The sequence below is a fragment of the Balaenoptera borealis genome (assembly GCF_965194805.1).
Source record: "Balaenoptera borealis genome assembly, contig: HAP1_SCAFFOLD_375, whole genome shotgun sequence".
NCBI lineage: Eukaryota > Metazoa > Chordata > Mammalia > Artiodactyla > Balaenopteridae > Balaenoptera > Balaenoptera borealis.
Genome location: NW_028123818.1, coordinates 284,308 through 309,008, shown reverse-complemented (window position 1 = coordinate 309,008; position 24,701 = coordinate 284,308). Strand labels below are relative to the sequence as shown.

General features: G+C 36.3%; 1 protein-coding gene and 1 long non-coding RNA gene across 2 annotated transcripts; one reads left to right on the top strand and one right to left on the bottom strand.

Annotated features, from left to right (window-relative positions):
- Positions 1-4: 4 nt before the first annotated feature.
- Positions 5-2,912, bottom strand: CT83 (cancer/testis antigen 83). Its single transcript, XM_082408898.1, is given in 4 exon segments — positions 5-1,723; positions 1,725-1,766; positions 1,770-1,964; positions 2,739-2,912. Coding segments are annotated over 4 exon segments (360 nt in total). The 5' UTR covers positions 2,802-2,912; the 3' UTR covers positions 5-1,663.
- A 27-nt stretch (positions 2,913-2,939) lies between these two features.
- LOC309621389 lies at positions 2,940-23,553 on the top strand. Its single transcript, XR_014239982.1, has 3 exons — positions 2,940-6,579; positions 6,908-23,060; positions 23,437-23,553. It is a non-coding gene; the product is annotated as an uncharacterized lncRNA (long non-coding RNA).
- The last annotated feature ends 1,148 nt before the right edge of the window (positions 23,554-24,701 follow it).

Sequence of the window (24,701 nt, the reverse complement as noted above, 5' to 3'; positions counted from 1 at the left end):
AATAGATTTTTTTTTTGACAACTCATGGGGGTTCTAAGTGCTCCATCCACTTTGTTTTTTGAATTTTATTTTATTTATTTTTTATACAGCAGGTTCTTATTAGTTATCCATTTTATACATATTAGTGTATACATGTCAATCCCAGTCTCCCAATTCATCCCACCTCCACCCCCACCACTTTCCCCCCTCGGTGCCCATACGTTTGTCCTCCACATCTGTGTCTAGGTTCCACATATATGTGTTAATATACGATATTTGTTTTTCTCTTTCTGACTTACTTCACTCTGTATGACAGTCTCTAGATCCATCCACTAATAGATTTATACATTGATTATATATCACTGACAACTGGTTTACTATCACAGCCTAGGATGGTGAACATTACCTAACTATGTAAGAAACTTTTCATTTATTCTTAAGGTTCTTAACCTGGGCTTCAGAGAATGTATGAAGCTGAAATTACATGTAATATTTTTCTACGTGTATGTGTGTATGCATTTTTCTAGGGTGAGAGTACATAGTTTTCACTAGAATATCAAAAATGATCTGTGACTCAGAAAAGTTTAAGAACCTCATATACTACTGCTGGCTTTTTGTTCTTGTCAAATGAGGAATAAAAGAATAATTTTAAGCCTTAATTTCTTATACATTTTAAATTCCTTTTCCTCTTTCTTTTGATTGAAGCTTAACTTCTTAACTGGTAACTTATTTTGGGGGGAGGGGGCATGAAGGTAGGTAGATAGGTAGGCCTGTAATTGAACAACCTCAGTGAATTATGTACATATATAAGATGAACTTGTGTTAGATATTTTGAGGGTTTTCTTTGAGCGTAGCTCAAATGCTGTTAGTGAATGTCAACAGATTGTTAATTCCTCAATTATACTGGATTTTATAAAATACTATTTGAAATAGATAACTACAGCTTAGACGTTAACTTTAATCCATATTATATTACATGCATTCTACCCTTATATTTTGGTGTTATTTGAGGTGTGGATTTTTCACCAAATAAAAAAATGCATGCAATTTTCTGCGGTGACTCTTGCAGTTCAGGGAAGATTTAGGCACACTTCTAATGAAATACTGATAATATCTAATTGGTGGTAGTGGTGGTACTGGAAAAGAAATCCACTTCAAGAGCTGACTACAAAGAGTAGTTAAGAGTTTCTGTGACTATCTTTACAATTGTGTAAAGTACAGATCTTAACAGAGTGCCTGGCACATTTTAGGGTGCTCAGTGGTAGCTCTTAGTATTATTATTACACAGATTCAACAGTGGTAAGAAAGACTATTCTGCATAATGGAAAGAGTTCCATCAAATCCCACTTACTTTAATGCAAACTTGGAGACATTTACAGTATTGTATTGTAAACCATTAGAAAAAACTTTTTCACACTTGAGTGAAATTAAAATCACTGTATCTCAATATTCTTTTTAGTGTAGCTTATTAAAAAGAAAACAACTCAAACTGTTTCTTTTTCTATTGTGCTTTCATTCCCTTCCCAGTGAAATATATATTAGCAACATAATCAATTCTTTAAATGTGAGTGAGCAAACTGACAAATGTCTGAATTTTGTATCTGACTTGGCATCCCCTCCCCTTTTAAATAATAATTAATTTGGTATAAACACATATACTCAAATGAATCCACTCAAAGTGCTTTTAATGATTGCCTCCAGTGTCATTACATTCTGTAGGCTTGTTAGCGGATTTCCGGTTAACTTAATGCACGATTTAAACCCTTAGTAACTAGGAATCGTTCCAATTAAGCCAGATTGTATTCCATGATGCTGAGGTTTACAAATAGTTTCCTCTGCATGGCTATCGAGTTTTGGAGATTAATATCCCATTGACTGTTGACTGAAAGACACTTATCAGTATTGCTCTTAGTTGACTGAGTAGAAGAGGATGATCTTACCAGCTCAGGAGAAGTCGAATTTGATGACATTTCACCAGTGTTTCTCTGTAAGGGAAGGAAATTATACATATGTAGTTTATTGAGTTTAGTAATATCCAAATACCACCAAATAACATCCTTAGTCTTGGTTTACCAAAATGAACTGATTGTCCTCCCCCAAGATTAAAAATCTGTTGAATGAATGCACTGATTTGGAAATATGCCCTTCCCAAACACAGACTGAGAAAAAAAAAATTAAAGTAGCCTTTTAATGCCAAAATGCCATACCCTTGGCTTACATTTCTTGGGCATTCCAGTAGGTCTATACTGGGATCCTGTCTGATTCCTATCTAAAGGCACTTCACTTGGAACTTTAAATATCACCAGGAAACCCACATTTTGACCTTAATTACTTGTGAATGCCCCCAAAAGCTCTTATAAAGATGGCTGAAAAGGCAAATACAAGGGAGGAAGAGGCAAACAGAAACACATGTGGCAGTAGAAGCCAAAGAAGAGAGAAAGTACAGATTCTTAAAATGGGAGGTAGTGCTGGGGAGTGGGTGCTTTCTGCTGTACTTTTCAAGTGGGTGAAAAGCTGACCATAGCACTTAGTGACTTGGGGCTTTTTATAACATACTTCAGCTGTGGACCCGCTGGTCAATATGAGAGAAGCGTGCGGGGAAAGAGTCAACATCTGGGGCTCTTTCAAAAGAAAAAGGAATGAGGTGACCTCCCCCTTACTCTTATTTTACTATCTGTCTACTCTCTTAAACACGGCCCCTCCCCAGTCCATGTATTCATCGAGCTTCATCTAATTCCAATTGCTCTTGTACACTTTACCTGAAACAGGATTTTCCAGAAGGCGAACAGAACGCAGCTCACTAGCAGGAACAGGAGACTCATGGCTCCTCTATGGCCCCGTCACTCTTCTCGGGCAGCGAAGCACTCGGCTGGTAGTTGGGAAGCAGGGGGCTGCTAGCCGCTCAGACCACGGAAGCCGCTGACCAGTATGCTAAGCGCCTGGTGCCACTGGGACGCGCGGCAGCGTCCAGCCTTATATACTGGAGAGGGCTTGTGACCTCACAATTGAGCACACGCAGCGGGGCGCTACTCACAACCTGATGACGTAACACCGGCTTTCAGGAAACCAGGCAGCGCCTACTAACCGCCCACCTGGTTACAGAGTTAGAGACGAGGGGAGAGTTTGGGATTTTCGGGAAGCTGAAACATGGTAGAAGTACAGACTCTAAATTGACTGGTTAAATACTAGATTTTAAAAATGCTCCCCCCTCCTTTTTTTTTTTGTTAAGATAAATTTATCTTTGCTGCAACCACTCCATTATTCATTTCAAAAACAAGTTCAAAAACGAAGTAGAAAGGCTGTAAAAGTAGTTACCTACAAATTGTGAGTCTTGGCCAAATACCTCCTCCCTAGCCCCGCTGCTATTTTAGGATTCACTCCAACCCTATTCACACTGGGATAGTTAATGTACATTTGTGTCACTGTACAGTTTAAAAAGTAATTCCAGGGTCATTCCTCCACATAGTTCTCACAATCATTTTGTGCTATACGTATTTTTAATACTGTGTCTACTTTTGGAAATGCAGAAACAGATTCAGGTGTTAAGTAAACTCATTTGAAACTAGTAGCAAAAGCACGACTTGAACCCACAGAGTATGAGTCCTGAGATAAACTCTCCCATTCCCTTACCCTCATCCCCATCCCCAGGACCTCTACCTACACTTGTGAGCCTCAAGTATTTACTATTCTCCACCCAAGGAATTGAACAGTATATTTGGATTAGATAATGAGAGGGGATAGATACAGGAATCATTGTACTAGACAAGTTAGAAGCGTTCAAGAAATTCAGGTAAATGTACAAAACGGCACTGAACTAAAACGCAGAACTAAAAGCAATAGCCAGGGTAATCTCAAGATGAGTGTCAAAGTGTAATCCACTAACCCTGCTTGGGGAATAACTCAAATCTTCATATAGACAGGAAGGAGAGGAATTACATGTATACATTTTTCATATCAAACTTATTTCCCAATTATGAGTTCAGAGCTTAAAGATTTATTTAACACGTATTTATTAAACTCCCACATAAAGGGTGGGCACTGTGCTGTATTCTGGGAATATGACTATGGGCAAAAATAAAGTCTCTGCTCACCTGGAATGTGCACTCTAGTGTGAGAGATAGACATTAATCAATCAAATACTCACAGAAATAATGTAAAAGTATTAATGAGATAAGTGATAAGAAGTACATGATGGCACAGGAGCTTATAATAGGATATGAGATGTAAAGGAGAGTGAAGGTCCTGGCTTTATGGCCTACTCAATTGGATGGATGGGAAATAACCAAGTATGGGGACGCTGATCGTGAATTTGGTGTTGGACATGTTGAGTTTGAGGTGACTTTGAAACATAAAATAATTGATCTCAGGGAAATAAGTGAAAACGTACATTTGGGAGGCATCTGCATATAAATGACAATTGAAGCTCTAGATGTGTAAGAAACTCCCTCATGTCAGTGTAGGGCGTACAAACTGAAAGAGAAGTAAGAATAGAACACTGAAGGATTTAAATATTTAATAGTTGGGTGATAACGCTTCCTTTGGCATGTAATTGTGGTTATCTTAACATTTAATTTCTTATTTCATCAAATAAAATTGAGTAAAGGCCAGTAACATTGTCTCTAACAATAGAATTTTGAATTTTGATCTTACTGGTATCCAAGGGAGCACCTCAAAGATTTGGGAAAATAGTCTCATCATGCACATTGACTGTTGCTAACATTGACTTTTTTTGGGCATTTTTAAAATTGTCATAAAGTATATAAAACATAGAACTTAACATTTTAACCAATTTTAAGTGTACAGTTCTGTGGCAGTAGGTACATTCGCATTGTTGTGCAACCATCACCACCATCCATCTCCAAAACTTTTTCATCTTTCCCAATTGAAAATCTGTACTCATTAAACACTAGCTTCCTATTCTCACCTCCACACATGCCCTGGAAACCACCATTCTACTCTCTGTCTCTATGAATTTGACTATACTAGGTACCTTATATAAGTGGTATTACACAATATTTGTTGCGTTGTGACTGGTTTATTTCACTTAGCATAATGTCTTCAAGGTTCATCCATGTTGTAGCCCTTGTCAGAATTTCCTTCCTTTTAAAGCTGAATAATATTTCACTGCAACAATAACTTAAACAAAAAGAGTTGATTAAAAGACAAGCAATTCAGTGTGGGCACGGGAGATTCATAAACGTATTGGGAACCCTGGTCTGTTACATTCTGTTGCTTTGTCATCTTCAACATACATCTTCCACCTCATGGTCCAAGTTGTTGCTGAACTGTTCTGTTACCAGGCTGGTGGAAGATGTGAGAAGGACGTGCCTCCTTTCTTTTAAGGACATTTCCCCAAAGTTGCACATGATACTATCACTTTCATTTTACTGGCCAGAATGTAGATACATGGCCAAATCTAGCTGCAAAGGAGGCCAAGAAATACAGTATTTATTCTGGGTACTGATAAGCCCAATCAAAATTTATGGTTATGCTACTGAGAAAGAGAGGATGAGGAATTATTGAAGGATGTCTATCAATCTCTGTGACATCTTCTAAAGGAGGGGATTTAGAATTTGTCTCAGGATACCAACCATCCTTGCACCCATAAGACGCACATGAACTCCATCATTTGTAAGGGCTTGGCTGATATTTGAAGATTAGGGAAAATGAGGGGGGAGGACAGCAATCTGGCTTGTTCAGAATTCCACCCATCTACATCTTCCACCTTGCTTTAATTGAAATTGTCTAAAAATGGTTCTTCCCTTCCAATTGTTGTTCTTTGAGAACAAGTTCCGAGTAGATCACACCTATTCAAGGCCACGTGACTGGGCCTACTGCACTAACCATTTATATGTTGATACTTTTTCCTATTAACTGACATAATTTTGTGCTGATTGCTGTAAAAACAGAAGAACATAAAACGTTTATTTTATGAAATTCAATTAGGACATATTTTAGAGAAACTAAACAAAAATGAACTAAGAAACATATGTTGAATTTTTTCTTTCTGATCATGCATTCTCTAGTCACATATTTCATCAACAGAGGGCATTGTAGGTTTATTTCATTTTTTTTGGTTGCTCTGTACTTTTCAATTACAGCTTCCTTTCATTTGGAATTGCACCATATTATCCAGGGCCAAATAAATAAGTGGTATGTTGTATTTGTTAAATATAGCACAGATCATTGATCTGTGACACCATAATCCAGACTTCACTACATATAAATTGCCATAGAATTTTGCTGAGAACATGCCCTTTCAAATTAATCATATTTGAGTCAAAATTACTAGACCATATTTCTTTTATTTGAAAAGAAAAAGGCTAAAGACTGTGTATGTTATGATCAACCCTAACTTGAGAAATTTTTTGTTCCTCTACCCCCATATCACCTCTGATGCTGTAATATAGGCAAAATAAAAAGATTATATAATCTGAATGATGATGCTTAAATCTGATATTTTATTTTCAGTGGCATTGTTTTACTTTAAGTGACATTTAGAGCTTATTTTAAGTGACCTTTAGAGCCGTAATATGTTCTGGAAAGTATTAAGGGACTTGGAAGAAAAATTGCTTTTAGCTTTTTTACTAAGAGAATGAGGTACAGGGCTTCCCTGGTGGCGCAGTGGTTGAGAATCTGCCTGCCAATGCAGGAGACACGGGTTCGAGCCCTGATCTGGGAAGATCCCACATGCCGCGGAGCAACTAAGCCCGTGAGCCACAACTACTGAGCCTGCGTGTCTGGAGCCTGTGCCCCGCAACAAGAGAGGCCGCAATAGTGAGAGGCCTGCGCACTGCGATGAAGAGTGGCCCCCGCTTGCCGCAACTGGAGAAAGCCCTTGCACAGAAATGAAGACCTAACACAGCCAAAAATAAATAAATAAATAAATAAAAATTTAAAAAAAAAAAAAAAAAAAAAAGAGAATGAGGTACAATGTCCATCTCAAATTGAGACTTTAACAATTCATTATGTTTGTCACTGAAACTTTGAAATGCCAACCTGAAAATTGTATTAAAATATAATTTGCAGCTTTTTTATAACTTGTAATAATGGAAAATATGATAATTGTTCTTAATGTCAGTGGGAAATTTAAGTACAATACATGATTTTTCTAGTAATACATATAGTTGAGTTGTCTAAAATAAACCAGTGTTTTTTTTTGAGGGGTGGTATGTGTGTGTGTGTGTAAGTGACGCCCTAGAAGAACTTTATAGAGCAAAACACGGGATAAATCAGGAAAAAGAAACCTTCCAAACAACTCTACCAAAGGTCCGGGAGACTATTCATTACTTTCCATTTATTCAACAAACGTTTACTGAATACCAGGCACTGTTCTAGAACAGTAGGGATACAGTTGTGAACAAAACAGACAAAAATCTTCCTTGCAGCTTATATTCTATTGGGAAGCTATATTCAAATTCCCAGACTGATTATTTATGGGTTTTTTTTTCAGATTTTCATGTAATATTTAATTAGCCAGTAATTTAGAAAGTCAGATCTTGGCAAAAGAGGGAAAGCTCCCTAAAGCATTTTTTGAAGCTAACATAACCCTGACATAAAATCTTGCCAAATATAGCACAGAGAATTTAAAGACCGATTCTCTTAAAATGAAAAAAATCTAAAATAAAGCACTAAGCAAATAAAATATGGACAATATTAAAAAAATGATATCACCAAATATAATTTATTTCCGAATGTTAGGATGACAACATTAGGAAATCTGTTAGTATATCATTTCCATAGGTCAAAAAAAAAAAAAAAAAAAAAAGACGATATTATAAGACTATCTCAATAGACGTCCAAAAGAGGCATTTACTAAATTTCAATACCCATTTCTGGATTAACAAAACTAAACATTAATTTTTTAAAAGCCTGGGCATGAAAGAATAGGTCCTTAATATTATGATATTGAGATGAAAACAATAACCCACAACATCTGTAACAACAACACACTGGAGACATTATAATCAACATCAAGAAAAAGACAACTGTGCTCCATCACTATAATCATTTAATAATGGTATAGAAATTCCAGTGAATGCAGTAAGAAATACCTGCATAGAAAATCTAAAAGATTCTACATAAAAAATCTTAGATCTAATGAGTTTAGTAAAGTGCCTGGATGCAAAGTAAATGAACAGATTAAAGAGCTTTCTTATATACTGGTAATAACTAGTTAGAAAATATAGTAGGAAAACAAGACCACTTACAATGACAGTATAATACACAAAATACCCAGAAAAAAAAAATTGGCTGAAGAAAATTACAAAACTTTACTGGGAGAGATACAAGATTTACATAAATGTAGAAGAATAACATGTTCCTGGATAGGAAGACTAAACAATATAAACATGCCAAGTTTTCAAAAATTCAGATGTAATTTTACTGTAATTCAGATCAAAATCTCAAGAGGATTTTTGAAACTTGAGAAAATGCTTTTAACATTCATCTGGAAGTTTTAAAATATAAGACAGCCAAGAAATTTTTGAAGAACAAAAATAAGGAGAAGATACTTGCTTATATAAAAATGCATTAAAGAAACACTTTTTAAAACAATGTGGTGTTAGAACGGGAATGTGTCGACATGGAAAGAGACTGGAAATCTCAGAACAAAGATGAATATTCTAGTAGAAAATGGGTAAGAACATAAAAAAAGAAGTAAAACAATTGACAAAAAATTATAATAATAATAATGCTCAGTCTAGCAATCAAAGAAATAAAAGTTAAAGTGAGGTGTATATATTGATATTTGACTAATATTTTAAAGAAACTAATCCTCGATGATGATAAATGTGGATACTCATTCTTCTTTTTCCATTCATGGTTGTTTTCATATCTTGGCTATTGTATATAATGCTGCAATGAACATAGGGGTGCATATTGCAAATCAAACCCACAATGAGATATCACCTCATATCTGTCAGAATGGCTATCATCAAAGAAACAACAAATAACAAATACTGGCGAGAATTGGAGAGAAGGGAACCCTCACGCACTGTTGATAAGAATGTAAATTGGTGCAGACACTATGGGAAACAGAATGGAGGGTCCTCAAAAAATTAAGACTAGAGGTACTATATGATCCTTTCATATGTTTATTGACTATTCATATTCCTCCTCTGTGAATTACTTGTCCATATTCTTTGATCATCTTTTAACAAGTTTTTTAAAAAAACAAATATATAGGAGTTCTTTGTGGATTCTTGACCCCCGCCAACCTGGTTTTGGTTATACATGTTGGAAATGTCTTCTCCCAGCTGTATCTTCTAATTTTACCTTGTCTTTTGTCATATGGAAAAATTTAAATTATTGCATACTAAAATTTTGATATTTTACTGTATAGTTTTAGCTTTGGGTTCTTGTATGAGAAAGCCACTGACACCCACAAATCATACAGATAGTCCTCTACGTTTTCTCCAATAGTTTTTTTTTTCATATTTGGTTTTTACATCCACTGGGAATTGATTTTTATTATTATGTGATGTTGGGTTCCAATTTTATTTTTCTTCATATATACTCAATTGAACCAACACCATTTATTGGAAAGCTTGTATTCTCCTAATTTTGACATCATCTCTATTAAATGCTAATTTTTCATATATGTACAAATGTATGCATATACACTTGGCTTCATTTCAGTTTCATTAGTCTGAAGGCTCCATCAATATCACGCTGTTTTAATTACTATAGTTGTATAGTAAATTCTTATATGTAGTATTTTTGTGATTATTTAATTCTAAATATATAACCGTTTCCTTTATGATTTCTTCTTTGAACCATTGATTAAGAAAAAAATGTTCTTTTTTTTTACAAATCCGTGCTTTCATCATGGTTTTCATTTATTTTTATAATCTCTATAATCATTTTAGATATTTATAGTTGCTTTTCTATTGTTCTATTACTGTATTGTGTTTGGAGAATGAAATCAGTCATTTAGCATAGGTTTTCTTTATGGCCTAGTAATTTTTTAAAGGAAACTTTAAACTTTAGAATAGCTATACATTCATAGAAAAATTGCAAAGCTAGTACAAAGAGTTCACATATATCCATACCCTTATTATTAACATCTTACATTAGTATGGTAAATCTGCCACAATCAATGAACTAATATTGGTACATTATTTTAAACTAAACTCCATACTTTATTCAGATTTCCTCAGTTTTTTTTTTTTAATCTAATGTTCTTTTTCTATTCTAGGATCACATCCAGGAAATACAATACATTTAGCTATCATGTCTCCTTACGCTCCTCTAGGCTCTCAGGTATTTTGTAGAATGTCCCTTAATTGCGGTTTCTACTGGTGTCCTTATTTTACCATTCTGAGTGAAATATTGAAATAGTACCTCCCTTTATGTCCCTTTTCCCTCCCTGTTTTGTAATATAGTTGTCTTAAATATTTCTTCTACATACATTTAAAACCACATCAAACAGTTTTACTTTTTTTTTTAAACCATCAAATATAATTTAGAAAACTCAGGAGAAGAAGAAAAGCATATTGTATTCACCCATATTTTTGCTTGCCATGCTCTTTCTTACTTCCTGATGTTCCAAGGTTCTTTCTTTTATCGTTTCCCTTTGGTTTAGAGGAATCCTTTTAGCCATTCTTTTACAGTATGTTTGTTGGCAAGAAATTCTCTTAGTTTTTCTCTCATCTGAGAATGTCTTGATTTTCCCTTTATTACTGAAGGGTATTTTTGCTGGATATACATTTATGGGGTTGCCAATTTTTTCCTTTTAGTTAATTCAACATCTCTGTCTATCCTCTTGGACTTGGCATTTACTGACTGTCTATTCTTGTTCTGTTTGGGATCATCCAGCTTCTTAGTATGATGAGTGACTTTCTATTGAAATTTGGACATTTTCATATTATGAGATTCTGGGTAGCACTGAAACCTTCAGGATTTTTTGCTGATTTTCTCTTTTCTCTGACAATGCTCTGGCAGTGAAAGAAGAGATGCTGCCTCATTACTGTCAGTTTAAGTAGAAGTAAAGATTCCCAACTTGGCTTCCATTGACATCTGAGTGTTGAAGAAGGGTGAACTCATTTCTGCTGTTAGGAGTGGACTTCCAGCTCCCCACATGGTCTCCACTGACACCATGGTAGGGGTGACTTCACTGCATCTCCGTAATGGTAAAAGTCCTGACTCTCCACCAGACCTCCTTTGACACAACCTCAGCAGGGAGGGAATACAGCGTCTCATTAATGGTGGGTGGGAAGTAAGCTCAGGACCCCCATGTAGTATCCACTGACGCCATAGGGATGGGATTCGTTGCAGGGATTGGTGTTGAAAGTCCCTGTTTTCTATTTGACTTTCTCTAAGCCTCCTAATCAGGGGTGTTGGAGAGCCTTATTACAGCCTTGTGAGCATAAATGTCTAGGTTCCCCATTTGGCCTTTGCCATCATGGGTAGGGATCGGGTCACATTTTTTTTCTGTGGTGTCTTAGTGTAGTAGTTAGGTTCTAAGATGAGGATCAGAGCCCACTGTTTCTATTGTCTGGAAAGCAGTCTCTACAAAATGTCAGATGATGCTTTAGACACATACATTCTACAGGTTTTGCACAGTTCATTATTTTTTCCATGAAAGCCTGCTCTGGACAGAAGAGGTTAAGGTGGATCCAATGAAGATATGGTGAAAGCCCTGACCGAAGTCACATAAATTTGAAAGGAACTGCTGTCCTCTAGTCTCCACATTAATCTAGCCCGGTAACTATTGGAAGATAAACTGAATGTGAAAAGTGGTTTAAAATATGGGTATTTTTTGTTTGTTTTTTTGTCCATTTTTGGGGGAATATTTTGTTTTATACAGCAGGTTCTTATTAGTTATCTATTTTATACATATTAGTGCATATATGTCAATCCCAATCTCCCAATTCATCCCACCACCACCACCCCCCCCACCCCCCCACTTTCCCCCCTTGGTGTCCATATGTTTGTTCTCTACATCTGTGTCTCTATTTCTGCCTTGCACACCAGTTCATCTGTACCATTTTTCTAGATTCCAAATATATGCGTTAATATACAATATTTGTTTTTCCCTTTCTGACTTACTTCACTCTGTACGACAGTCTCTAGGTCCATCCACGTCTCTACAAATAATTCAATTTCATTTCTTTTTATGGCTGAGTAATATTCCATTGTATATATGTACCACACCTTCTTTATCCATTCTTCTGTCGATGGGCATTTAGGCTGCTTCCATGACCTGGCTATTGTAAATAGTGCTGCAATGAACATTGGGGTGCATGTGTCTTTTTGAATTATGGTTTTCTCTGGGTACTGCCCAGTAGTGGGATTGCTGGGTCATATGGTAATTCTATTTTTAGTTTTTTAAGGAACCTCCATACTGTTCTCCATAGTGGCTGTATCAATTTACATTCCTACCAACAGTTTTTGACTGAAGAGAAAAACTATTTCTTTTTTTTTTAATGACTTTATTTATTTATTTATTTTTGGCTGTGTTGGGTCTTTGTTCCTGCTCATGGGCTTTCTCTAGTTGCGGCGAGTGGGGGGCTACTCTTCTTTGCGGTGTGCATGCTTCTCATTGCGGTGGCTTCTCTTGTTGTGGAGCACAGGCTCTAGGCGCGAGAGCTTCAGTAGTTGTGGCACACAGGCTCAGTTGTTGTGGTGCACGGACTAGTTGCTCTGAGGCATGTGGGATCTTCCCGGACCAGGGATCAAACCTGTGTCCCGTGCATTGGCAGGCAGATTCTTAACCACTGCACCACCAGGAAAGCCCCGAAAAACTATTTCAACTAAATTGAAGTCATTTCTATTGAAAAAATATTCCTGCTTATGATTATTACTTAATTTTATATGTGTTTTTAGATGCCAGTTCTTATGTTTTGCTTTATTTATTCAGCTTCAGGAAATGACTGTGGCCAACTGTATACAGAGAAATAGGAATTGCACCTTGAAATAAGCTAGACTTTTTCTTTCCCATTACATCATATTTATTTCCTGGTCTCTTTTAGTCCTAAAGCTGGTAATGGGGACTTTTATTCTGGACTCTATTTTAATATCAGTCTATAGTACACTGGACTTGGTATCATACTGTTATTATTGTTCCTTGAATTTTACTCTAAATTATATTATAATAATTCAGTAGAAAGTGTATTAAAATTGTACTCAAAAAAAGAGTAGTCAAGTTTTAAGAAATAAAGAGTGAATGAAATTCTACAAATTGATAAGAAAATATGGTGGGATTGAATGCTGAACAAAAATCTATAAGCCTCCAAAGATAGTAACAAAACTATCCTTTTAGCAGGTTATTACTTAAATTTACCTATGAGTTTTGACTGTTCATTGCTACCTTTTTTGAATCAACTTTACCAAAGTTTAGAGATGTATTTGAATATACAATTTTAAGTTTTTGCTTTTAGTAATATTATGTGCACGTGTGTGTACATTAGAAATAACAAATGCCCTTTCTCCTTCCCCCAGAATCTAGTCGCATTGACTTGATAGTTAAATTTAAAAAATTTTAAGCTCCCTGAAGGACTTTTCAGCCTATCTGTGACTCTACATATTTCTCTAGTTCTCAGGTAGGAACAGTTACATTGTAGAAAGAGAATAGATTTTTCTAGTCAGAAAATTAGTATTCAAATCCTCTTTGTTTCAATTATAATCTTCATAACCTGAGGCCAGTTATTTCATATCACTAGAACTCAATTTCCACATCCATAAAGTGGGAGAATTTTAACATCTGCTTACAGAGTCCTCTAATTAGGTCTGGCCAGTTTTTTTTTTAACATCTTTATTGGAGTATAATTGCTTTACAATGGTGTGTTAGTTTCTGCTGTATAACATAGTGAATCAACTATACATATACATATATCCCCATATCTCCTCCCTCTTGCATCTCCCTCCCACCCCTCTAGGTGGACACAAAGCACCGAGCTGATCTCCCTGTGCTATGCGGCTGCTTCCCACTAGCTATCTATTTTACATTTGATAGTGTATATGTGTCCATGCCACTCTCTCATGTCGTCCCAGCTTACCCTTCCCCCTCCCTGTGTCCTAAAGTCCATTCTCTATGTCTGCGTCTTTATTCCTGTCCTGTCCCTAGGTTCCTCAGAACCATTTTTTTTTTTTTTTTTTTTTTTGCAGATTCCATATATATGTGTTAGCATACGGTATTTGTTTTTCCCTTTCTGACTTACTTCACTCTGTATGACAGTCTCTAGGTCCATCCACCTCACTACAAATAACTCAGTTTCGTTTCTTTTTATGGCTGAGTAATATAACATTGTATATATGTGCCACATCTTCTTTATCCATTCATCTGTTGATGGACACTTAGGTTGTTTCCATGTCCTGGCTATTGCAAATAGAGCTGCAATGAACATTGTGGTACATGACTCTTTTTGAATTATGGTTTTCTCAGGGTACATGCCCAGTGGTGGGATTGCTGGGTCATATGGTAGTTCTGTTTTTAGTTTTTAAAGGAACCTCCATACTGTTCTCCATAGGGGCTGTATCAATTCACATTCCCACCAACAGTACAAGAGGGTTCCCTTTTCTCCACACCCTCTCCAGCATTTATTGTTAGTAGATTTTTTGATGATAGCCATTCTGACTGGTGTGAGGTGATACCTCATTGTAGTTTGGATTTGCATTTCTCTAATGATTAGTGATGTTGAGCATTCTTTCATGTGTTTGTTGGCAACCTGTTTATCTTCTTTGGAGAAATGTCTGTTTTGGTCTTCTGCCCATTTTTGGATTAGGTTGTTTGTTTTTTTGATATTGAGTTGCATGAGCTGCTTGTATATTTTGGAGATTAATCCTTTGTCAGTTGCTTTGTTTGCAAATATTTTCTCCCATTCTGAGGGTTGTCTTTTCGTCTTGTTTATGGTTTCCTTTGCTGTGCAAAAGCTTTTAAGTTTCATTAGGTCCCATGTGTTTATTTTTGTTTTTATTTCCATTTCTCTAGGAGGTGGGTCAAAAAGGATCTTGCTGTGATTTATGTCATAGAGTGTTCTGCCTATGTTTTCCTCTAAGAGTTTTATAGTGTCTGGCCTTACATTTAGGTCTTTAATCCACTTGGATTTATTTTTGTGTATGGTGTTAGGAAGTGTTCTAATTTCATTCTTTTACATGTAGCTGTCCAGTTTTCCTAGCACCACTTATTGAAGAGGTTGTCTTTTCTCCATTGTATATTCTTGCCTCCTTTATCAAAGATAAGGTGACCATATATGTGTGGGTTTATCTCTGGGCTTTCTATCCTGTTCCACTGATCTATTTTTCTGTTTTTGTGCCAGTACCATACTGTCTTGATTACTGTAGCTTTGTAGTATAGTCTGAAGTCTGGGAGCCTGATTCCTCCAGCTCTGTTTGTCTTTCTCAAGATTACTTTGGCTATTCGGGGTCTTTTGTGTTTCTATACAAACTGTGAAATTTTTTTGTTCTAGTTCTGTGAAAAATGCCATTGGTAGTTTGATAGGGATTGCATTGAACCTGTAGATTGCTTTGGGTAGTAGGGTCATTTTCACAATGTTGATTCTTCCAATCCAAGAACATGGTATATCTCTCCATCTGTTTGTATCATCTTTAATTTCTTTCATCAGTGTCTTATACTTTTCTGCATACAGGTCTTTTGTCTCCTTAGGTAGGTTTATTCCTAGATATTTCATTCTTTTTGTTGCAATGGTAAACGGGAGTGTTTTCTTAATTTCACTTTCAGATTTTTCATCATTAGTGTATAGGAATGCAAGAGATTTCTGTGCATTAATTTTGTATCCTGCTACTTTACCAAATTCACTGATTAAATCTAGTAGTTCTCTGGTAGCCTCTTTAGGATTCTCTATGTATAGCATCATGTCATTTGCAAACAGTGACCGTTTTACTTCTTCTTTTACAATTTGGATTCCTTTTATTTCTTTTTCTTCTCTGATTGCTGTGGCTAAAACTTCCAAAACTATGTTGAATAATAGTGGTGAAAGTGGTAGGCCTGGCTCTTTTTATAAGCAAAGTATCTGTCTAATTTGTCACATGATTTGAGGGATTCAATGATAATTATCCCTAAATATTTCTTCCATGGATATAGGTGTAGTATTTAAAATTTCCATATTATATATTCATACGAGCTATTGAAGGTTTATTTAAAAATGTACATTTTTCTGAACAAGGTAAAATTCTGAGGCCATTATTAGGTAGTAAAAGTTGATGAAAAATTTTTTCTGTCCCCTAAAACCTTGGTATTCAGAGTGCTGTCCCCAAAGTAGCAGGTGTGGGCTTCACCAAGGAGCTCGTTAGAAATGTAGGCCCCAACCCAGCCCTACTGTATAAGAATTAGCATTATAACAATATACCAGTGAGTCATATGCACATTAAAGTTTGAGAAGCACTTATCTGAATGACTTCTGGAGAAATGGAATTCCTTTCGAGATGAGAAAGTGGTTCAAGTCTGGGCAGGAAAGAAGACGATTACCATAGTAGAGGGAGTGAACATTCAGATGATAGCAGGAAGACAAATACCAACGAGAGAAGACAGAAAGAGGGTTCCAGAAGGGACATGCAACCTATTTCCCAACCCCTAAAGGGATGTATCCTTCAGGACAAAGAGAATTGGTAAACTGAAGAAAGAAAAAGAAAAAACAGTGAGAATGACAGAGAGAGTGCTCCAAGTGCTACGGGGACAATTTTCATTTTTATTTAAATCTTTATCAGTTCAAAAGAACAATTTCTTCTAGGCTAGTAAAACATCCTAGAGGCCTTGGAACCATGAGCAAATTTACATGTTAGTTCACGTTCATCCTACAAAGCATAAAATGCCTGATAATTTCTGGTACATAAATCTAACACATATTCTACTCTAAAGCCTTATTCCTGAAAACCCATTGGCTTTGAGCCCACTTATGAAAAGGTACTTGATTTCATCCAGTCAATGAGACCTATGTCTTTGTATAAATCAAAATCTTTCTGAAGTTTTAATAATCATTCCACTAATTGTATAGCAGGGCCATTTATTTTTTCTTTTTTGAATTTTAGTCCACAACGTGAATTAATTCGTTGGATGAGAACACAAGTTAAAAATAACCAAACTTTGGCTGTGACCTCTGGAAGGAAGTGCCAAGAAGTTTCTGCTCCAATGCTGTTTTCTCAGTGATTCACAGCATGGCATCAGCAGCATTGCTTCTGGAGAAGGCATATCATCTCGTTTGCTATTTGAAAAATGGATGAATTAGAAGTCAGACTGTGAGGTAAAATTGAGTGAATGACAAAAAGGACTTGGGATTTTTTTATTAATGAAAATAGTGTATATTGAAACCATATGAGTTCATATATCCATATGTCTAATACCTATAGCTATATTTACTTTTATGGAAAACACTGGTTGGCAATGTATATTTTAATAGCTTTTGTAGTTAAGGAGGAGATGTTCTGATAGCAGTATATTCACAGGTAATCTTACTCTTTGCAGAATAGTAAAACTTGTTTCATTTTTTCAGCAAATATACCCTGTATCACTTGCTTTACCCAAAGAACTAAGCTAAGCATTATGGTGGTTACAGATTGTCTTAGAAAAAGACTTTATGCGATTATGGTCTAGTAGGGGAGACAAGACGTTCTAATACAATGCATAAGTGCTATAGACAAAATGTTTCTGGAGCTCTCAAGAGAGTGGGAAGTCAATTCCATCTTAGGAGAAGTCCCAAAGCCCAGTGGAGGAAGTGGCCTTGGAATAAAACCTTCAAAAACAAGGACTGGCAGACGTGTGAGGCGAATGCATTCTAAGCAGAGAGAACAGTACAGTATATACAAATAAACAGGAAAGGAAGATGGTATTTAAGGAATTGCTATAGTCTTGTTTATGTGTAGGGCAGCAGAGGGAGATAGGACTGGGAAGCTGTGTTGAGAAGATGGTTTTCAAACAACTCTACACATCAAAATCTTCTGGAGAGCTTTTGGTAATATCAAATTCCTGGGCCCCACCCTAAGAGTTTTTGATTCAAGAGGTCTGGGATGGGGATCCCAGAAAGTTTTCTATTGGAAAAGGTCTCCCAGGTGATCCGAGGCCCACTGTGTTGAAATCACGGAGTTAGGGACAGATTGCAAAGGTAGGCACTGAGGTAATTTAAGAAACATTACTCTGGCCTCAATGATTAGAAAGGATTGGAGAGTGGAAAGGGTACAGGCAGGATCAAAGATTGAACACTGAGGTAATAGTCCAGCTGCAAGACAATAGCCAATAACTGGGCAGCAACAATGGAAATGTAAAGAAAAGCCAAGATGTGTGAGATATTGCTCTGAAGAAGGATAGGATATAGGGACTGAATGGGGGTAAGAGAAGCCCAGGAAGAAGGTTAGATCAATGATGATTGTGAAATTCAAGTTTAGGTGACTGAATGAACAGGAATACCATTATCCAACTCAGAATATAAAAATTAAGTGATGCTTAATGTGTCACTTATGTGTCATTATGAAGAGATAACCTAATAAAAAGCATTTCTTGACACCCATGACTTTAGGTTAATCTCCCTATTATACAGTTTCATAGCACCCTGTACCTTTCCTTGTAGCATGTCTTAAAGTGTAATTTCATATTAATTTGCATGGCACTTTGATTAATATCTACGTGCCCTATTAGACCACCAAGTCCACGAGGGCAGGGAAACACGATACCTGGAAAATCATAGGAACTCAGTACATTTTTAGTTGATTCAATTTTTCTACATGAGTGGTTGAATAGGCAAAAAAAATGAACTTTTCAGTAACTCATTAAGTTCAGTAGTATATATTACTGGTACAAAAATATTTACATATGAAGGATTAAATGGTAACCGTACATATTTTTATTCCAAGTATTTCATAATACATAATGGTAAAATTATGCATTTTCTCTCACGTTACTGGGACAAAAAGTTGAGTAAACTAGTTTTGATGAAAGACTCTTTAGATGAGTTTATGTATGCTTACTTGAACAAGAAAAATTCCAAACATTTTAGAAGCTCCATCTATCTGTTTAGTTATTGTAAGAAAAGTATGTGCACAATAGATTTGCTTTTATAATTCAAGGTCATAGCATATGATTCTATGTGAATTTTGGAAATTCCAGGTTGCCTTTTTATAAAATAAAACAAAATTACATAATGAACCCACTCTTCATTAAACCATAAGGATTTGGGTCTGTACACTACTGCATCCTGCATGATCTAAAATAAAAATAACCCAGAGGAAATTTACAGAGATAAAGTTCTTTTTTTGTTCAAGATCTGCCCAATCTTCTGTCTTACTTTTGAATAATAATGCTCCATTGATCTTCTTCCTCATTTTACTCAGAAGAAATGGAAGCTAAAAGGATTAAAAGACTTGATGAAGATTCTACATTTAGTTAGTGCCAGAACTAGACAATTAGGGATAATATTTATCGAATGTGTCTTGCATGTGACAACACTTTAAACATATTTCTATTTAAATGTCACAACTCCACTACATGATAGGCGCTATCCCATTTTTATAGACAAAATATTGAGGCTCAGGATAATGCACTTTTCCTGTGCCATATAGTAAGTTGTGGAGTGTTGATCTATTTGATTTCAAACCCCATGTTTTTTTCCCCACAATGCTTTATTTTCAATTAAATAGCAAAACTAGAATTAAATAAACCAGGCACTGCATTGTAGAGCCAGTAATATTTTATAATTATGATTATTTGGCAAATTAAGGCAACAGACCAGGTAGAATGGCAAAAATAAGCTACCTCTATTTATATTATAATTACAGTATTCTCCCTTATCCAGAAATCACTTAGCCAGAAATAATTAGTTATATGAAAAAGGTCAAAAAGCTAACAAAATTAACATTTGTGCGATTTTTAAAACTGAAATATAGTTGATGCACAATATTACGTGAGTTTCAGGTGTACTATATAGTGACTTGACATTTACATACATTATGAAATGATGACCACAATAAGTCTAGTAACCATCTGTCCCTCTACAAAGTTATTACAATATTATTGACCGTATTCCTTATGCTGTATATTACCTCCCTGTGGCTTATCTATTTTATAACTGGAGGTTTGTACTTCTTCATCCCCTTCACCTATTTTACCCCACCAGCCCTCTCCCTTCTGACAACCACCCTTTTGTTCTCTGTATCTGTGAGTCTGTTTTCATTTTGTTTTGTTCGTTTTGTTTATTAGAATCCACAGTACTTGTCTATATATATATATATCATATATATATATGACATATATATGAGACATACTTTCTATAAATATAAAGACATATATATATATATCTTTATACAGTCACCTAAACCCCATGCTTCTTTACAGCATGCTGTGTCCTAATTCTGCTGATTTCCATTACGGTGTTCCATACTGATATCTTTCTGGGAAACACAGAACAATTTCAGCAGGAACATTTTCATCCAACTGTAAGCAGAATGGGAACTTACGTGATTATTGACAAGGTTGAGGAGACAATGTAGGTGTCATCTGAGTGACATGCAGTGCTGACTCAGCAAGACCAGACCTAAAAGAGGCAGAAAAATGTAGCTCTGGGTAGACAGAGCATAGCAAGAGTCATCATACAATTAGGGAAAAGTAGACTGGAAGTTGGCAGATGAGTTGGAAAAGGGCAATTGTGGGTCACCAAGGATGACTTGGTCTTCTTTGTAATTTTTGTCCTGTTCTTTTTTCCAGATTCCTTTCTTTTTTTAATTGTTGTGAAATATACAACATGAAATTCACCATTTCAAAGTGTAAAATTCAATGGTGTTTAGTACATTCACAATGTTGTACAACCAACACTACTATCTAGTTCTAGAACTTCATCATCTTAAAAGAAAAATTCATACCCATTAAGCATAGATTCCTTTCTTTTTAAAGTCAAGTTAGAGAGCAGCAGTTCAGGCTGGGATAAAAGCATTTAGCTGTAAAATAGCAAGCTTTCTGCTGAAAAAATATCAGGACCATCTCCAAGTTTCCCAGTCATTCAGTTTCTTCCCTCTGCTGCAATGTTCAGGGTGGACCTATCTCTTGAAATCCAGCCCTTAGATCAAAGGCAGCCATCAGAGAAACCATTCTCTCTGGTCAGTCCATAGGCATAGACCGACAGCAGGAATTTAATAAACCAAGTTGGTTACACACTCATTCTTGTCGTGAACAAAGAGAATACCATTCAGAACATGATATAAGACTCCGTTGGGATAGTGCACTTTGGTCATTAAGACCTCCCTTACCACCCATGCACATAAAAACCCTGACAAAACTTGGTATGTGTGGGAGGGGTGAGGAGGAATCTTTTGTAGTTATTGCTTCAAAGGAGAGAAGAGAAGTTTGTGATAAAATGTTAACACATGATTTAGTGTTTCTAGACAAAAAGAAATAAGGAAAGCACCTAAAATGTTGAAGAAATATTGCACAGCAGTGTACAAGAGGAACAAATGGAATGAAGACAGCATTGAATGAGGAAAGCTGAGGCGTTAGAGCTTAAGTCTTATAAAAAGCTTTATATAATGGGAGCTACAACATAGTCCACTGGAAGGTTTCTTGAATGGAACAGAGCAATCCCGCCTCCAACTGAAAGAGAAAAAGAAACTGATAATTGATTTTCTTCCCCAACAAGCAATGCTCCATTCACAGTAACTGGGCAGGGTATTGTCTGCAGAAACCCACCAGATGGTCTGAGGAGAGAGAGAGAATAAGCAAGATGATATGAGGGAATACAAGTCAGTCACTTTTATTGCAGCATTGCTTGGAGTTTGATGGGAATGGCAGACGGCAAGAGTTTTTTAGTATGCATTTGGTATCTTTCTTTTGGGAGCCAATTTATTTTGATATTTTACCTCAAACATCAAAATGATACACAGAACTGAAAGCTCTCAGCAGGCTTCCTTAGCTTGTCCCCAGAATGGGGTCAGATTCAATCTCCCAGCCTCTCAGGTTACAACTCATTAGAAGGGAGAACAAGACGACTAACAATTTGAGACAAATGGACCAAACATTTAAAAAGAATATTCAACCATTCTGCATACACTTCTTGGAAAGTTTCAGTAGGCAGAGGAGAGAATAATTTTGACTTTAACATGGCTTTAATATACTTTTCTTAATGGACAAAATAGTCTTAAATATTCTGCTTTTAGAATACCAGCAAGGAATGTACTTATATCTTCCCAGAAAGAATCATGATATAGGAATTGAGGTAGTCCTCAACTAAAGAAAACGGGTGGGCTCCAATATTTCATTGTATGTTGGTTGCTTAGAATTTGTAATACATTTTTCTTTAAAGACAATTTCCAGAATAAATACACAGGTCAACTTCCAAGCCCGGACTGTAACGCAAAACTAAGTGTGAGGTCCTGGTTTTGGGTCATGAAATAAAGGAATGAGATACGGGAGGAAAAATAAATTTTTTTACCCTCTTTCCAGGGTGAATGATCGATCAGTTCGAGGTAAAATTTTAAAACAAGCAAGTTTGGTCTTTGATTTGGGGCACATACCAGTGTCTTCAGAGCCACATAAAACTCAATGCCCTCAGGCTGTCCTACATAACCCCCTGCCCACTACTGTGGGATTCCAAACAGGCCTGACCTGCTTCTTAAAATGCTGCAGGATCCAACATTATATATTTGCCTCTAATAAAACTGCCATACTTTCCTTTCAGATAATTCATTTTATATCCTAGTGTTAAGAAGAAAACAATCTGCTTTAAGTCCCTTTTAATGCGTGGATGATCAATAATCCCTTTTTTGTTGGCATCGATGCTTAAATTGCTCAAAGAGAATTTGTGTTAATCCAAAAATAGCACTAATTAACAGACTTCCTTTGTGTTAATAACATGAGGTGAAACTATTCAAGCAGTGTAGGCAGAATTTTTTTCCAAGCCGGAAGCCACCAAACAGGTTAGTTATTCCTGAATGGTTCTCTCTCTCAGGGGACATTTTCTCTAAGATGTTTCTGATTTTTAGCTTCTTCCTCTTTTATTACTTTTGTATTAACAACAACAACAACAAAAAACCTTTTTACAGTGACATAGTGACTCCTGAGGCAGCGCTGGTGATAACTCAGTATCAGGGACTTTAGCAGAGATGAAGCAGGGACAGGAATAGCAATCCTGATTTGTGAGCTATAGGTGTTTTATTTTTTTTTATTATTATTATTATTTTTTAAACTTTAGTCTTTTTTTTAATGTATTTTTTTTAAACGCATTGTTTACTTTGTTTATTTATTTATTTATTTTTGGCTGTGTTGGGTCTTCGTCTCTGTGCGAGGGCTTTCTCTAGTTGTGGCAAGCGGGGGCCACTCTTCATCGCGGTGCGCGGGCCTCTCACTATCGCGGCCTCTCTTGTTGCGGAGCACAGGCTCCAGACGCGCAGGCTCAGTAATTGTGGCTCACGGGCCCATTTGCTCCGCGGCATGTGGGATCTTCCCAGACCAGGGCTCGAACCCGTGTGCCCTGCATTGGCAGGCAGACTCTCAACCACTGCGCCACCAGGGAAGCCCTATAGGTGTTTTAAAGTGGAGAAATTGACTGTATCCCTTCTTGTGATCAAATTCACTAGTTTTCAAACACTAGTTTTCAGTTCACTCTTGTCTACAGCCCAATGAATCATCAGCAGTACAAAAACAGTACACACAGCATTTGACAATAATAAACTGTAAGATGGTAGAATAACTTACTATAGATCTTGTGTGAAACAGAGTTGTTTTTCCTCCATGGGGTGATTTTTGCTGGGATGCGCTGGGGAAAGTCATGAATAGGCAACATAAACATTAGCACCTAAAAACTAAATTGCAAGGCTAACACAGATTTCATTCACGGTATGTGTTACTGAGCAACAAAACTTGAAAGTTTATTAAAAGAAAAAAGATGAGCGAGCCATTACAATTTCTAGAAAAACACGATTGAAATTCATTTACTTACTGTCCTAACCCTCGCCAAATCTTTAAAATTTCTGTATCAAATAAAAAGTATAGATGAAGAATAACAAGCAAGTAAGTATAAATTTACCTCTCTGAGAAGTATCAACAAGGCAATAGACAAGCCAGAGAAGTAGATGATATCTCAGAAAGTAAGCAGTAATGAAAGTATTCTCTCCAAGGACCAATAGATTTATTCACTGTGAACTCATCGGTTCCCTAAGCATGGCCAGTCTGGGAGAGTCCCATCCCAAATGGCTGTCCTCTGAGGACAATTCTAGCTAACGTGTAGTAGATATTTCCCATCCCTTCTCAATGACACATTTCTGGAGATTCCAAACCTACAGAAGTAATCTTGCTAATAATGGATAAAATATATCATGTATTAATTATGTGCTGGGTTTGGTGGCAATTATTTTACGCACATTATCTCATTTAATTCTCATAACTCTATGTGATAAACATTTTAACATCTTCACTTTACAGATGAGAAAAATGAGACTTAGTGAGATCGTGTCTTCCCGAGGTTACACAGCTAGTAAGTGGTGGAATAGAGATTTGGAACCCAGATCTGCCAGAGCAAATCCATGCTCTAAATCCATGGTCTTAAAAGTGGGTACACTCATGCTAGCAAGTGTACAAGAAGATTCACTTGGGTGCTGGAAGTTAGTAATAAATTGTATATTTAAGAAAAAACAAAAAATGAAAGTTTACCAAAATTTAGTTTTATAGGTTGACACAGGCACTCTCACTAGATCTGCATGTCAGATGGTCGAATACTACATGTGGTACATGACTTATTTTAGGGAAGTGCAGACATTTCATTATGCAGAGGGGAAGGCAGTGGTGCCCT